General features: G+C 40.8%; 1 protein-coding gene across 1 annotated transcript in view; it reads left to right on the top strand.

The window, feature by feature from the left end:
- Positions 1 to 9,893: 9,893 nt before the first annotated feature.
- galr1b (galanin receptor 1b) overlaps positions 9,894 to 16,271 on the top strand; it is a 93,606-nt gene continuing 87,228 nt past the window's right edge. The window contains exons 1-2 of the mRNA XM_060911139.1: positions 9,894 to 10,550; positions 15,342 to 15,407. Coding sequence (XP_060767122.1) covers positions 9,894 to 10,550; positions 15,342 to 15,407 — 723 coding nt within the window. The remainder of the gene's footprint in view (positions 10,551 to 15,341; positions 15,408 to 16,271) is intronic.

The following is a 16,271-nucleotide window of genomic DNA, read 5'->3' as shown; positions in this document are numbered from 1 at the left end:
GCAGTATAGGCTATTGATGTTTTATTATGAGCCATGTACAGTATCCTAATGTTTTTTGTTTCTGAGTTACATGTTCGTTTGAAGGACTTGATGTACTAAATAACATAGTTGCACCCGGTAGTGTTGAAATTGGTAAACACCGCAGTTGCGGACATTTTGTAGCCTAAAATGATGTTATGATAAGCTTTAATAAAGGGTCCGGTCATTTGCCCCGCCCCCGGCCCGGCTCTGACTTGTTCCGCCACTGTCACTGATGTCACTGTTTGCGCTGCTTAACGACATCACATGACGTCCACCCACTTTCGCTAACTCCACCCAATGTGTCCACCCACTTCCAGCCAGCACGGTTCAGCGCGGTTGTAGTCGAAATGCAACTCCAACAGCCCCGCTCAGCCCGACTCAGCTCGACTCGGCACGGCACGGCTCAGCCGCGTTTGTAGTGGAAAAGCGGCATTAGACTGTCACACTCGCTTCTTCATTTTGCACCAAAACCCAGTAGCCTTCATTATGTTTTCTTTTTTAATCTGAAAAGTGCTCTCTTATGTAATATGCTGCTCAGATACAAACTTTTTTTTTTTCTGTAACATTTAATTTTGTGCTGGAAAACAAAAGTTTGGAACTCAAATGTTTTTGTTTATGTATAATTCCATAATGTAGAAGTCATAAAATAGAAATCTAGAACAAAGTTTGGATGAAAAAAATAAAGGGTGTCTAAGACTTTAAATTGTCTAGTTCATCTTAAGTGAATTGCCAACAACTGCAAAATCTATCTTCTGATATATGGAAAGAATATCTCAAAAAAAAAAAAAAAGCCAAGAATGCCTAGAACCAAAAGCATCAGCCTTGAATGATTATTTGTCAAGTTGTTTAAAAAGAAGTCTTGATTTTTCCAATGAGCTGCATAGGTCAAATTCACACAACTACCTGACCTCTGAAAATACCGTATGCAATTATTTTAGCACTTAATGAATTCACCCACATATAACGTTTTGACCGCTGGTTGAAGAACAGGAACTTCATTGACTTTCTATTGCAGTATTTTAATTCCTCATGGGTTTTGATGAGCCTAAAAGTGATAGTGAATACCACATGCCCTCGAGCAGAGCCTTAAGAAAACCAATTCATCCAGTGATTTATGGTGCCCTTATTTGTGCAATATTAATAGCCTCAGCATGGTAGTAAAGTTATAAATCAACTGGAAAGGTTGATTGATAGTGTAGTATTGTAGAAGCTGCTGCTAATGAATCTGTTTCTATTCTATTCGTATTGTGCAAAATGTCAAATTATTAAAAAAAATTTATTAGACACAGTTGAATAGAATCAAATCTTGATCTGCAAAAGTTGTTCCCTGATGGGGAAAAAGTCAGAAAAGTTGTTGTGTTGTGTTTCCTTTATTTATCCAATTGGCCTCACTGAGGTAAAAAAAATCATTTTAAAGAGATACCTGTTAAAATGAAAACAGATCTACAGTAAATGAACACATTACAAATACACATTTGTATCAAGTTAAACATGTACAGTGTCTTGCTGGAATGTGAACCTTCGTCCCAGTCTCAAACCTCTGGCTGACTCAAACAGGTTTTCCTCCAGAATTGCCCTGTATTTAGTGCCATCCATCTTTCCTTCAATCCTGACCAGCTTTCCTGTCACTGCAAATGAAAAATATCCCCACAGCATGATGCTGCCACCACCATGCTTGACTGTAGGAATGGTCTTCTCAGGGTGATGGGAAGTGTTGGGTTTGCACCACACATGGTGTTTCCCATGATGGCCAAAAAGTTCCATTTTAGTTTCATCTACCCAGAGAATCTTCTTCCATGTGTTTGGGGAGTCTGCCACATGCTGCTGGGCAAACTCCAAATGTGTTTTCTTAAGGAATGGCTTTTTTCTGGCCACTCTTCCATAAAGCCCCACTCTGTGGAGTGTATGGCTTAAAGTGGTCCTATGGACAGATACTCCCATCTCCACTGTGGATCTTTTCAGCTCCTTCAGTGTTATCTTTGGTGTCTTTGTTGCATCTCTGATTAATGCCCTCCTTGCCCAGTCTGTAAGTTTTGGTGGGCAGCCTTCTCTTGTCAGGTTTGTAGTGGTGCCATATTCTTTCCCTTTTACTATAATGGATTTCATAGTGCTCCATGGGATATTCAAAGTTTGGGATATTTTTTATAACCCAACCCTGATCTATACTTCTCCACAACTTTGTCTGTGACCTCTTTTGGAGGCTCCTTGCTTTTCATGTTGCTTACTGAGTCAGGGTCCTTCCAGAACAGGTTGATTTATACAGACATCATGTGACAGATCATGTGACACTTTGATTCCACACAGGTGGATCTTAATCAACTAATTATGTGACTTATGAAGTGAATTGGTTGAACCAGCTCTTATTTAGGGGTTTCATATGAAAGGGCGTGAATACCTATGCACACTCCAGATTTCTGTTTTTCATCTTAATTATTGTTTGTGTCACATTTTTAAAAAAAAAAATCACCTTTAAAGTGGTATGCATGTTGTGTAAATCAAATGGTGCTAACCCTCCAAAAATCAATTTTAATTCCATGCGACAGAAGAGGACAAACACCAAGGGGGATGAATAATTTTGCAAGACACTGTATTAACATTGTTAAGAAATAACAGCTTTGAGGGTTTAGAATTATAAGTTCAAGTAAAATGTGCAATATGATTAAAAAGATAACAGTTTTAAACAGAACTAGGACAGAAATTTTCATTGTAAATATATTTGAATGAGTTACACCTGGAGTTACAGCAATCCCAGACACTTCCCTACTGCTCAAACAGTAATTATCACTGTTTTATCATTGTAATACTTTTCTTAATGTCATGAAAACTGCTTATAAATATGATAGTGGCATGACAACAAACTTCACTTCAGGGGGTTTGGGGTTGATATCTTTATATTTGATCATATAGAGTATATGATCAATATAACACAAATCAAGAAATTTTATTATTTGGTGTAGTGATAATGTTTTAAGGTCACTCATTGTTTTTCTCACTATTGTGAAATGTACAACTGTTCTTTGTGGCAATTAAGTTCAATTAAATATTTTGTCAATATATAGTTATATCACCAATTAGCCTTTAATTAATGTTTTGTTCTAACTTTTCCTTGTTGAATGTTTATGTTCATACAGTGATTCAAGTATATACAGTGGTGCTTGAAAGTTTGTGAACCCTTTAGAATTTTCTATATTTCTGCATAAATATGACCTAAAACATCATCAGATTTTCACACAAGTCCTAAAAGTAGATCAAGAGAACCCAGTTAAACAAATGAGACAAAAATATTATACTTGGTCATTTATTTATTGAGGAAAATGATCCAATACTACATATCTGTGAGTGGCAAAAGTATGTGAACCTCTAGGATTAGCAGTTAATTTGAAATTGACATTAGAGTCAGGTGTTTTCAATCAATGGGATGACAATCAGGTGTGAGTGGGCACCCTGTTTTATTTAAAGAACAGGGATCTATCAAAGTCTGATCTTCACAACACATGTTTGTGGAAGTGTATCATGGCATGAACAAAGGAGATTTTTATGAGGACCTCAGAAAAAGTGTTGTTGATGCTCATCAGGCTGGAAAAGGTTACAAAACCATCTCTAAAGTGTTTGGACTCCACCAATCCACAGTCAGACAGATTGTGTACAAATGGAGGAAATTCAAGACCGTTGTTACCCTCCCCAGGAGTGGTCGACCAACAAAGATCACTCCAAGAGCAAGGCGTGTAACAGTCGGTGAGGTCACAAAGGACCCCAGGGCAATTTCTAAGCAACTGAAGGCCTCTCTCAAATTGGCTAATGTTAATGTTCATGGGTCCACCATCAGGAGAACACTGAACAACAATGGTGTGCATGGCAGGGTTGCAAGGAGAAAGCCACTGCTCTCCAAAAAGAACATTTCTGCTCATCTGCAGTTTGCTAAAGATCACATTGACAAGCCAGAAGGCTATGGGAAAAATGTTTTGTGGGTGGATGAGACCAAATTAGAACTTTTTGGTTTAAATGAAAAGCGTTATGTTTGGAGAAAGGAAACACTGCATTCCAGCATAAGAACCTTATCCCATCTGTGAAACATGGTGGTGGTAGTATCATGGTTTGGGCCTGTTTTGCTGCATCTGGGCCAGGACGGCTTTCCATCATTGGTGGAGCAATTAATTCTGAATTATACCAGCGAATTCTAAAGGAAAATGTCAGGACATCTGTCCGTGAACTGAATCTCAAGAGTAGGTGGGTCATGCAGCAAGACAACGACCCTAAGCACACAAGTCATTCTACCAAAGAATGGTTAAAGAAGAATAAAGTTAATGTTTTGGAATGGCCAAGTCAAAGTCCTGACCTTAATCCAATGGAAATGTTGTGGAAGGACCTGAAGCAAGCAGTTCATGTGAGGAAACCCACCAACATCCCAGAGTTGAAGCTGTTCTGTATGGAGGAATGGGCTAAAATTCCTCCAAGTCGGTGTGCAGGACTGATCCACAGTTACCACAAACGTTTAGTTGGAGTTATTGCTGCACAAGGAGGTCACACCAGATACTGAAAGCAAAGGGTCACATACTTTTGCCACTCACAGATATGTAATATTGGATCATTTTCCTCAATAAATAAATGACCAAGTATAATATTTTTGTCTCATTTGTTTAACTGGGTTCTCTTTATCTACTTTTAGGACTTGTGTGAAAATCTGATGTTGTTTTAGGTCATATTGATGCAGAAATATAGAAAATTCTAAAGGGTTCACAAACTTTCAAGCACCACGGTACACTGCTTGGCCAAAAAAAAAAAAGCTGCACACACTAATATTCTGTTGGCCCACCTTTAGCTTTGATTACATCATGCATTTGCTGTGGCATTGTTTTAACGACCTTATCAACAACGTCACAACATTTATTTCCATGCAGAGTTGCATTCATTTTTCACCAAGATCTTGTCTTGATGAAGGAAGAGTCGAATCACTCTGTAAAGCCTTCTCTAGCATCCCAAAGACTTTCAGTGAGGTGAAGGTCAGGACTCCGTGGTGCCCAATTCATGTGTGAAAATGATTCTCCATGCTCCCTGAACACTTTTGTAATTTGAGTCCGATGAATCCTGGCATTGGTATCTTGGAATATGCCCATGTCATCAGGAAAGAAAAAGCTCATTGATGTGATAACCTGGTAATTGAGTACATTCAGATCTTCAGCTGACTTCATCTTGTTGCCAAATAATGTTTCTGAGCCTCGATGTGACCAACTGAATCAATCCCAGATCATAACGCTGCCTCCAGAGGTTTGCACAGTCACCACTATGATGATGACTGCATTGCTTCATGTGCTTCCCTTCTTACCCTGACATGCCCATCACTCTGGAAGAGGGTAACTCTGAACTTATCAAACCACATGACCTTTTTCCATTGCTCCAGAAACCAATCTTTATGCTCCCTAGTCCTGGGTATGACTTTAGACTTCAACCAGTGGTGAGTCTCAGGTCTGGGAGGACTTGAGTATTGAGGAAAGTGGAGTTACCCCTTAATCACCATTGCTCCCAGGTCCACTCTGACCCGAAGTGGTAGCACCTGCCTGGGTTCCAGCTATGGGTTAAATAGTACGTCACCAATAAGGCGCTGGCAGCAGGGCACTTTTTGGTGTAATGTGGCATATGAACCCAACAGGGTCAATGGTACACCACCAGATGACATGCGGAAGAGCCACTCAAATGGCCAATGGATGGCATCGATCAGCAAGTCAGTTTGTCACTGTGGGGCAACTTCCATATCCATCAGGTCTGTGGCACTTTTGTGCACCATCTGGCATCAGGTCTGGAGGTCCAGAGAGATAACAGGATGGGGGCACGACATTGTTTGTTTTAACTTCCTGTGCAAGGCACTTCATTAGGAGAGGAGAATAGTATGCAAGAGCTCACAAGGCCAGAGATACTGTGGCGACGTGGCTGGGCTGTTCGTGTTACTGCTGTGGGCAATGCTATCGCTCTGGTGTGGGCCTCACGGCCCATCTGCATTTCTGCGCATGCTAATGAAGCAGTTATCATCACTTGCGATGGACAGCCGATGACAACGTTTTTATGGTCCTTAGCAAAGTGAAGCCTTTTCTTCTGATTATCCTAATTAACAAGTGGTTTTCTCATGGCCACACAGCTGTTTAGTCCTAATCCTGTGAGTTCTCTTTACATTGTGCATGTGTGTGTGGAAATGCTCTTACTTTCACAATTAAATATAATGGAGCCCTGTTATAATATGGATCACTATTACATGAAAACCATTTTAACACAACTCATGGCTCCCAAAATTTTAAATTTAGCTTTATGCAGTTGCATTGGAGAAATCAACAGTCTCAGGGTTTTACTGGGATTTGAACCTGGTTCACTGGTGTGATAATCCAGCAAACCCCCACTAGGCCACCAGGGGGGATGAGTCAAGTGCAGAGGCGTGAGGCAGAAGTAGAAAAGTATCAAAAACAGTTTATTTACACTATGTACAATCCAAGGGAAAAAACAAAAAGAATCATCCAAAGCTCAGAAGATAAACAAAAATAAAATATCCCAAGGTTCAAAGTCCAAAATCCAAATAAGAAAAAGGCAAAAACTCAAATGCTCAGAAGATCAAAAAGGTAAAAAACAAAATCCACAAAGTCCAAAAGAAAGAAGCAGAAACCAAGAATACAAAGACACAGGCAAGGTACATGGGACAGAGGGAACTAGCACTAACAGCATAACATAGGAAAAAGACTCCGTGACAAGGGAACAAACAGAGGGGTATTTATACACACAGTAATTAAGGAACAGGGCAGGGCAGGAAACAGGCAATGAAGACAAACACAAAAACACAGTGGCGGCCTCTAGAGGCCAAAACAAACAAGACAAGATGGAAATAACAGCGGCCTCTAGAGGCCAAAACAGTCCCAGTCCTAACACTCAGACTCTGAAGAAGAGTTACTTGAAAATGTGTTAAGGTGGTTTGAATGCAGTGATACTTCTGCAGCGAACGTCATGCATCTACGAAACATGCTTCATTTTGTCCAACTACAGGCCCACACGAGATTTCAACAAATGAAAGTTGCAGACTTTTTCAGTCAAACCAAGGACTAAAATGTGCCATGTAATGAGCTATGCTTGAACTGAACTGTGCTTGTTGCACGATAATCGTTGTTTATTCTTTGAACACTTCTCATTTACTTGTTATTACATGCAGTTAATTATTACACGAGTGTTCATATTCTTCTCACTGCTATTGTAATTTTACAATGACTTGTAGGCGGCATGGTGGTGTAATGGTTAGCGCTGTCGCCTCACAGCAAGAAGATCCGGGTTCGAACCCCATGGCTGGCAAGGGCCTTTCTGTGCAGAGTTTGCATGTTCTCCCCGTTTCCTCTGGGCGCTCCAGTTTCCCCCACAGTCCAAAGACATGCAGGTTAGGTTAACTAGTGACTCTAATGGTGACAAGTCACTCTAATGGACTGGTGACTTGTCCAGGGTGTACCCCACCTTTCGCCTGTAGTCAGCTGGGATAGGCTCCAGCTTGCCTGCAACCCTGTAGAACAGGATGAAGCGGCTACAGATGATAAGTTTATTTTATATATACATGTAAATAAAATGTATTTAAATAACATACTTAAGCTTGGGCGGCACGGTGGTGTAGTGGTTAGCGCTGTCGCCTCACAGCAAGAAGGTCCGGGTTCAAGCCCCGTGGCCGGCGAGGGCCTTTCTGTGCGGAGTCTGCGTGGGTTTCCTCTGGGTGCTCTGGTTTCCCCCACAGTCCAAAGACATGCAGGTTAGGTTAACTGGTGACTCTAAATTGACTGTAGGTGTGAATGTGAGTGTGAATGGTTGTCTGTGTCTATGTGTCAGCCCTGTGATGACCTGGTGACTTGTCCAGGGTGTACCCCGCCTTTCGCCCATAGTCAGCTGGGATAGGCTCCAGCTTGTCTGCGACCCTGTAGAAGGATAAAGCGGCTAGAGATAATGAGATGAGATGAGATACTTAAGCATCCATTGCTTTAATCTGGGACAGGTGCATGTGATCAGTCTTTGAGACTCATAGCCAAGAGTTCTACTGTTATTTTTTTATGATTTGACTACACCAAGTGTTTGTGATCTCTGATTATGGTCAGTCAGGAGTTTTTCTCAACCACATTTCTTCAGTGAAGTTGACAGTTCACTATAATCCTTCCAGGTTTTAATAATGCATTAAGACCATTCTTAACCCAATTCCAGTAACTTCAGTAATCTCCTTAATTGTCTTCTTTGCTTGTTCCAGGCCGATAGTTTGAGCCTTCGGAAACACAGTAACATCTTTCCCATGACCACAGGATACGTCTTCCGACATGTTTGTTGAAGAAATGAGAAGCTACTTACTGCATCAGTTAGGTTTAAAAGAATTGTTTCCAGCTGAAACATATTAATCACTGCAACAATTATCCAGTCAAAGGCTCTTAATCATTTGTGTATTTAAATCCAAACAGCTATTTATTTATTTATTTATTTATTTATTTATTTTTGGGTCAGGCTGTGTATATGCTTCAGTGTAGACATAGTTTACCATTTTAAATAATCTGGCTTTATTATAGCCTAAATCACAGAATAATCTGTTCCCTCTGAGCCAGTTCTTTGATATATCTATGTAATACTCCTTTATTTCTGCATTTCTTTCCTTCTTTAATTTATACTGTAATGTAATGTAATCTTGAACATTGTTTTGGCTCTTCCATGTTTATGTCTCTCATTATACAAAAAATCTTCTTCTGCCATATTTTGGTTTGAGAAAAATAGTTTATTGAGAAATTGTTTTTTTTAGGTGGATACAGATAAAACTGAGGTGTCTGGAAGTACAAAGAAAATCTGGACAGAACTTGAGGGTTTTATATACACACACACACACACACACACATCCATCCATCCATTATCTGTAGCCACTGTAGACCCTACAGGGTCGCAGGCAAGCTGGAGCCTATCCCAGCTGACTACGGGCGAAAGGCGGGGTACACCCTGGACAAGTCGCCAGGTCATCACAGGGCTGACACATAGACACAGACAACCATTCACACTCACATTCACACCTACGGTCAATTTAGAGTCACCAGTTAACCTAACCTGCATGTCTTTGGACTGTGGGGGAAACCGGAGCACCCGGAGGAAACCCACGCGGACAACATGCAAACTCCGCACAGAAAGGCCCTCGCCAGCCACGGGGCTCGAACCCGGACCTTTTTGCTGTGAGGCGACAGCGCTAACCACTACACCACCATGCCGCCCTATAAATTATATTGCCATTTTTTATTATTTTTTTTTACAGAGGGACTGTGTTGTGGATCACCATGTCTAACGTCTTGTGCACCACATGACCGAGTTGTTTGCACCTTGTTTAGTTTGTACCTTGTCCCCAGGAAGACAACTGAAGAAAAGCTTAAAGGTCATCCTTCATTTTATGGCCCTGAAGGTGTCTGACGATGTCAAAGTTCAATGTAAGCTTGTAAAAAAGAAACATCAAAACAAAACCAGAGGCTGCACTACAACCTTAGTCCTTTTAATCCAAATGAAAGGGCTAAAAGAGATGTGAGAGACGCGCAGGAAAGCCCTTTTGCGCTCTTTGATGACTCTGTGCGTTTTGGAGACAGGGTACGGCTGCATTTTACGCATGCGGTACACACTTCAGCAGCGCGCACGCACACACACGCACGGCTATGCCATGCTTACCGACACAGTGCACACTATCTAAGACACCTTAGTGGGTATTTCGTACGCGTATTAGACTTGGGCTCAGCTTTTCTGTGTCCTACCAGATCTGAAGTTGCTCAGAAGAAAAGGAAACTGCACTTCACTTTGTGTTAAGGACATAATCGGATCTCATGTTCTTTCAAGTGGAATAAAATACACCAGGGAACATGGGTCTCTCCAGAAATGAAACGTTGTGGTGTGAGGATGAACCGGACCCGAACCGTACACAAAACGAGTCTCTCCGCCCGGAGGTGGTGATCGTCCCGGTGATCTTTGGCTGCATCTTTTTCTTAGGGATTGTCGGGAACACTTTGGTGATGGTGGTCATCGGGAGGATCAAGTCGAAGCGCTCGAGAAGCACCACCAACATTTTCATCCTCAACCTCAGCATAGCAGACCTTTCGTTCCTTCTCTTCTGCGTTCCTTTCCAAGCCACTATTTACTCGCTCCACGAGTGGGTTTTCGGCGCCTTCCTGTGCAAGTTCGTGCACTACGTGGTCACACTGTGCATGCTGATGAGCATCTTCACGCTCGTCGCGATGTCCGTGGACAGGTACGTGGCCGTGGTGCTCTCCAAAAAGTCTCCGTGCATACGGAACCGCAGGAACGCGCTCGCCGGGGTGTGTGTGATCTGGGCGCTGTCGTTCGTCTTCGCCGTGCCCGTGGCGCAGCATCAGATCCTGACTAACCACCCAGATGCCCCGAACAGCTCCTTCTGCTGGGAGATCTGGCCCGAACCGGTGGCCAGGCGCACATACAAAGTGACCATTCTGGTCATTGGGTATCTGTTACCACTGCTTCTGATCACATGCTGCTACACCAAGGTAAGTTCTCTTATTAGAAGTTTATAGGCTCTAACTTTATTACCCTGCTTAACCTTATTGCTGGAGCGCAATCATCCAACACACCTGGATCTGATATGATTAGGACAGGATTAAGTCCTGCTTAATGATTAGCTGGATCAGATGTGATTGGGCTTGAACTTGTCTCAGCAGGAGGTTAATTCTCCCAGCAGCACTGTTATGAAAACAGAAAGACTACCTCTTACCTTTAGATTTTGAATAAAAGGAGTTCACATGGCATTAGTCTTGGCTTATATGAGTCATCAGTCGTCAGAAATAGCTGCACCAATTTGTCCCGCTAAGAAGAGCACATCTGTGCCTTTATTATGCATCATTTACTTCAAGTCATGCACATTTTAATTAGCTTTTAAAGCTTTAAATGTCCATCCATCCATTATGCATAATTGTTTATCCAGTGAAGGGTCACGGGCAAGCTGGAGCCTATCCCAGCTGGGTGAGAGGCGGGGTACACCCTGGACAAGTCAGTCATCGCAGGGCAGACACACAACCATTCACACCTACAGTCAGTTTAGAGCCATCAGTTAGCCTAACCTGCATGTCTTTGGACTGTGGGGGAAACCCACGGGGAGAACATGCAAACTCCACACAGAAAGGCCCTCATTGGCTGCTGGGCTTGAACCCAGAACCTTCTTGCTGTGAGGCGACAGTGCGAACCACTACACCACCGTACCACCCAGCTTTAAATGTGGTTCCACTTACAGTATATACATTCAATTCTTTTAAGCTTATAAATACACATACCAAAGATGTACTCTTAATGATACCACAGCAGCTCCAACAAAAAATACGGCTTGGTGCCTTTATTTCTGAGAGTGTGCCAGTCGTGAAATCCTGTTTGCCAGATGAAAAAAAAATCCATGGACATGCAAATACAGTCCCATCTAAGTTTGATCAGATTTCAGTTATTGATTATTTGATACTGAGGCAGGCTGAGGGATGTCTTGATGTGTGTGATACCGAGTGTGTAAATACTGTCCAACCAGTCCCCTCATCCAGCCACAGAGAGATCACGATGTATCTTCAGGTGTAATTAATATGCGAAGGAGCTGAGGTGAGAAAGCTCTCCTCCACACTGTCGAATGCCTGAATGTACTGGAGAGCACTTGTTGTAATTGCGATGGAGGTGTGCTTGTCAGCAAAACAATTAATGTTCATGGGCATTTTAATAGCCCAATTAAAGCAGGACATTGTCTTTTGTAGAGTTATGTCCTTCAGTCAGCTGTACAAAAAACAAACTGTCCTGTTGACTTCCCTCTTTATAGCGTTCATCTGAATCCATGTAGACGTACCTGGATAAATACAGGATTTTACTCTGATTTTTAACTTAATGTTTCTCTAATAGGTCTACCGTCATGCCCAGGGTTAAAAACTTGTGCACACAGCTATTTTTTTTCCTCGGTAACCATATAACTCCAAAGTGTACATTTCATTCAAGTGTCCTCATGTCCTCAGAGAGAGTTGTGACACTTGTTATGCTTCAAATAAACTTAGAGCATATTTTCTGAAGTGAAATCTAGCTATCTGTAAAGTCCTGATCCGTCACTAGCTACAGGTTCTTTTTTAAATCAGGCACTAATCTACCAGTGTCATATTTTTCAAAACACACACAGTACTGTGCAAAGGTTTATAGGCATGCAAAGAAATACTGTAAAGCAAAGAAGCCTTAAAAAAATAATGAAATGAAATATTTCTACAATTAAAAAAAACCTATAAAGAGCAGCAAGCAGCAATAAATTCAGTAAAGTCAATATGTGGTATGATGACCTTTCGCTTTGTTGAAAAGAAAAGTCAGTCATCTCAGGGACACTTTGTTAAGTTTTCTAAGGAAATTGGCTGGTAGGTTTTACTGAGCATGGAAAATATGACCGTCATGCTTGCTTTCAGGCAAAACCCAGCAGCCTTCATTATGTCATTATGTACAACATATCGAGCATTTTCTGTACCATTTACCGTTTCTATTTTATTAAACGTTTAAAAAATACAGACTCAGAAGGCATAAAATAAGGATCTGTAAGAAAAATTATACAAGTGAAAAATAGGGTGCCTTTGACCATAGATAGACAGATAGATTAGACTAGAATTAAGGAGGGGAAAAAAAAAACACTAAATAAGCAGGAATATACACTCATCGCCCACTTTATTAGGAACACACAGACCTACTGTTTTGTGCAGTTCTCTAATCAGCCGATCCCTCGACAGCAGCACAATGCATAAAATCATGCAAATACAAATCAAGAGCTTCAGTTAATGTTCACTTCAAACATCAGAACGGGAAAAATTGTGATCTCAAAGTGTGAATTTCTTTCACTGTAGCATGGGTGTTGGTTTGAGCCAGATGGACTGGTTTGAGTATTTCAGAAACTGCTGATCTCCTGGGAGTTTTCACACACAACAGTCTCTAGAGTTTACACAGAATGGTGCGAAAAACAAAAAACATTGAGCGAGCGACAGTTCTGTGGGCGGAAACAAATGCCTTGTTGATAAGACAGGTCAGAAAGAAATGGCCAGATTGGTTCGAGCTTTTTTTCCAGGACGAATATAGCAACTCATAGCAACTCTTTACAACTGTGTTGAGCAGAAAAGCATCTCAGCATGCAACAGCAGAAGAACACATTGGGTTCCACTCCTGCAACCAAGAACAGGGATCTTAGAATCAAGAACAAGTTCCTATTAAAGTGGCCAGTGAGTGTATTTCTACAGTGACATCACATATAATACAATTTAAATAACTAAGTGTTTTAATATGCAGAATTTTAATCTCTACAGTAACCGTGAAGGAGTAAAGAAGGAGTAAACTCTATAAAATGTTTGGACTTCAACTTCCAAACCTATAAAAATACACTTTTGGTTACACACCACTGCTCTTTTGACATAAATAACTGACTTCTTTCCTGAAGAATACAAACAGTAACATAAGCATTATTGTAAATATTTTATTTTTTAATTTTTCCCCCTAACAGATTTGTTTTTCAATTGAATTGTTCAGGTTATAGGTCACATTAAAGGTGGGAAAAGTTTTGAAATTATTTATCGTAGTCTCATTTTTTTTTTTTTTTTACATCAGGAAAACCTATCATTTTAACGGGGTGTGTACACTTTTTATATCCACTGTATATCATACTCATGGGTGGATGTAAGCCTGGGCAAAATGATATGGAGGACAAGCTGTAGCCCATGTAGCATGCCCCCCCCTCTCCGCGACGTTAGTGGATCCAATGGAACAACAGAGCTGTTACAGTTTGGCACCAGCAAGCTCGCAGGAGCTGCCAGAACAAAGTTGGAGGTAATAACGAACTGCCTTGGGGACTCCGACTCCTGTTTTGCATGCTGGCCGTTGGCTCACGAGGAGCTCATCTGCCCTTTGGCAGGTCTTGTTTTTAGTCCTGCTGGGTGACATGCCACCCTCCTCACCAGTGAACTGGCGAACACTGGTGGGGGAGCCGGTTTAGACGCCGACTGCCCGTCCATGCGGCAGGTTGTACTGGGTTACATGTCACCAGTAGCAGAATCAGCTGACCGGACCTGACCTGACCGTAACCACTGTATATATATAACAATTATTCACCAAAGCTTAGTCGAGGTTATTATTCACCGATATTCACTGAGCCTGAGGCGGATAATTGTTTTAGTATAAATACACAGATGATCTTTTTTTTTTTTAAATCGTATTTTAAAAAATCATTTATTTCAAACTTCAAAAGTGGGATGCAAATATAATAAAGGCGCGGTGCAGACTTGTGTCACTTATCTACGCCGACTCACACGAAATACTTTGTTTTGAAATAGATAAAATAAATCACAATTCCACCTTACCTTTGAATAGTTTTAGACCAAACTTTGGAGCATCTTTAGTGCTTTTAGGAACAGCATTTTCTTTCATTATTTGTAATTCTTCCTCACTTACGGTGATAACATGCTTGGTCGCCATTTTGCCGAGTTGCTCAAGGTGATGATCGAGAAATAGTCTGAATTTCTCGACCAATCTGCATGCGTGATTTTCTATAATCACCTGTGTGTGTATACTAAATATACAAGTCAAAAGACACCCCTTTTAATTCAGTGTTTTTTCTTTATTTTTATTAATTAAAAGGCACTTCTTCATGTCTTAAAGTAATGATGGGTTTCGTTTCTCTTTACTTAGTTGACATAATATGGATTACGACAGTTGTGGAACAGGGCTATTTACTGTATTTTTATTATTTACTATTTGCCATTTCATCTCAAATGCATTACGAAGGCAAGAAAATAATCCACTAATTAACTTTTGACGAGGTACAGCTGTTAATTGAAAGTCATTCCAGGTGACTACCTTATGAAGCTGGTTAAGATAACGCCAATAGTGTACAAAGCGTCATCAAAGTAAACTGTGGCTGCGCTGAAGAATCTAAAATATCAAATATTTTGGGGGGATTAACACTTTTATTTACCAAATAATTCCATATATGTTCTGTATGTTATTTCATAGTTGTGATGTCTTCAGTATTGTTCTACAATGTAGAAAATACAAAATACAGAAAAACCTATGAATGAATAGAGTAGGGGTGTCCAAACATGCTTATATACTACATGTTCAACTCATAAAGTCGAATATTTTTACAATATTACCCAGAGATATAGACAGAAATCACCTACAGCATATTTGCTAATTGCTGCTTCATAATGCCTCATGAATCTGGTTTTATATTTTTGATATACTGACTGTCCAAAAAAAATACTTTCACCATTCAATGCTGAATTTTCTTCTCTTTCTAGGTGTTGTATCATCTTCATAAAAAAATAAAGAATATGTCCAGGAAATCTGAACACTCAAAGAGAAAGGTAAGAATATTCGGTTTTTGTTTTGTTTTTGGTGTTATTGCTGTTCAGTGCATACTTGTGAAGTGAAATTGTAGTAGAGCGGTGGCTACAATTATCGACACCTTAATGATCTTTTGGCTATTGCAAAAGTAGAAAAGACTTTCAGTACATAAACTGTGCATGAATAATAACTCAAACTTCCACTGGAAAAAAATTAGTTGATTCCTGAATACTTAGTGTCATGTGACACCATTCCACAATTATCGACACCATTGTCCACAGTTATTGACCACACTTAGACATCCAGATGATTATTTATTTTACAAAATAATAATAATTAAGGGCAGCATGGTGGTGTAGTGGTTAGCACTGCCGCCTCACAGCAAGAAGGTCTGGGTTCAAGCCCCGTGGCTGATGAGGGCCTTTCTGTGCGGAATTTGCATGTTCTCCCCATGTCCGCGTGGGTTTCCTCCGGGTGCTCCGGTTTCCCCCACAGTCCAAAGGCATGCAGGTTAGGTTAACTGGTGACTCTAAATTGACCGTAGGTGTGAATGTGAGTGTGAATGGTTGTCTGTGTCTATGTGTCAGCCCTGTGATGACCTGGCGACTTGTCCAGGGTGTACCCCGCCTTTCGCCCGTAGTCAGCTGGGATAGGCTCCGGCTTGCCTGTGACCCTATAGAACAGGATAAAGCGGCTAGAGATAATGAGATGAGATAATATATTATATGGATGTTGGTGCTTACATAAATGAGGAAGTAATTCTAATGTTTGTAAACAAATGACCTGATAATGTTGAACCTGTGTCAGAAAATCTTTTTGTTCCACTTTCTAAGTATTTTCATAGACCACATTTTGTTAATCATTCATTGTTGTTTGTATTAATT

The sequence above is a fragment of the Neoarius graeffei genome, chromosome 27 (genome assembly GCF_027579695.1).
Source record: "Neoarius graeffei isolate fNeoGra1 chromosome 27, fNeoGra1.pri, whole genome shotgun sequence".
Taxonomy (NCBI): Eukaryota; Metazoa; Chordata; class Actinopteri; order Siluriformes; family Ariidae; genus Neoarius; species Neoarius graeffei.
Note: the sequence above shows the minus strand (reverse complement) of the source record. Positions and strands in the feature narration are given on the sequence as shown.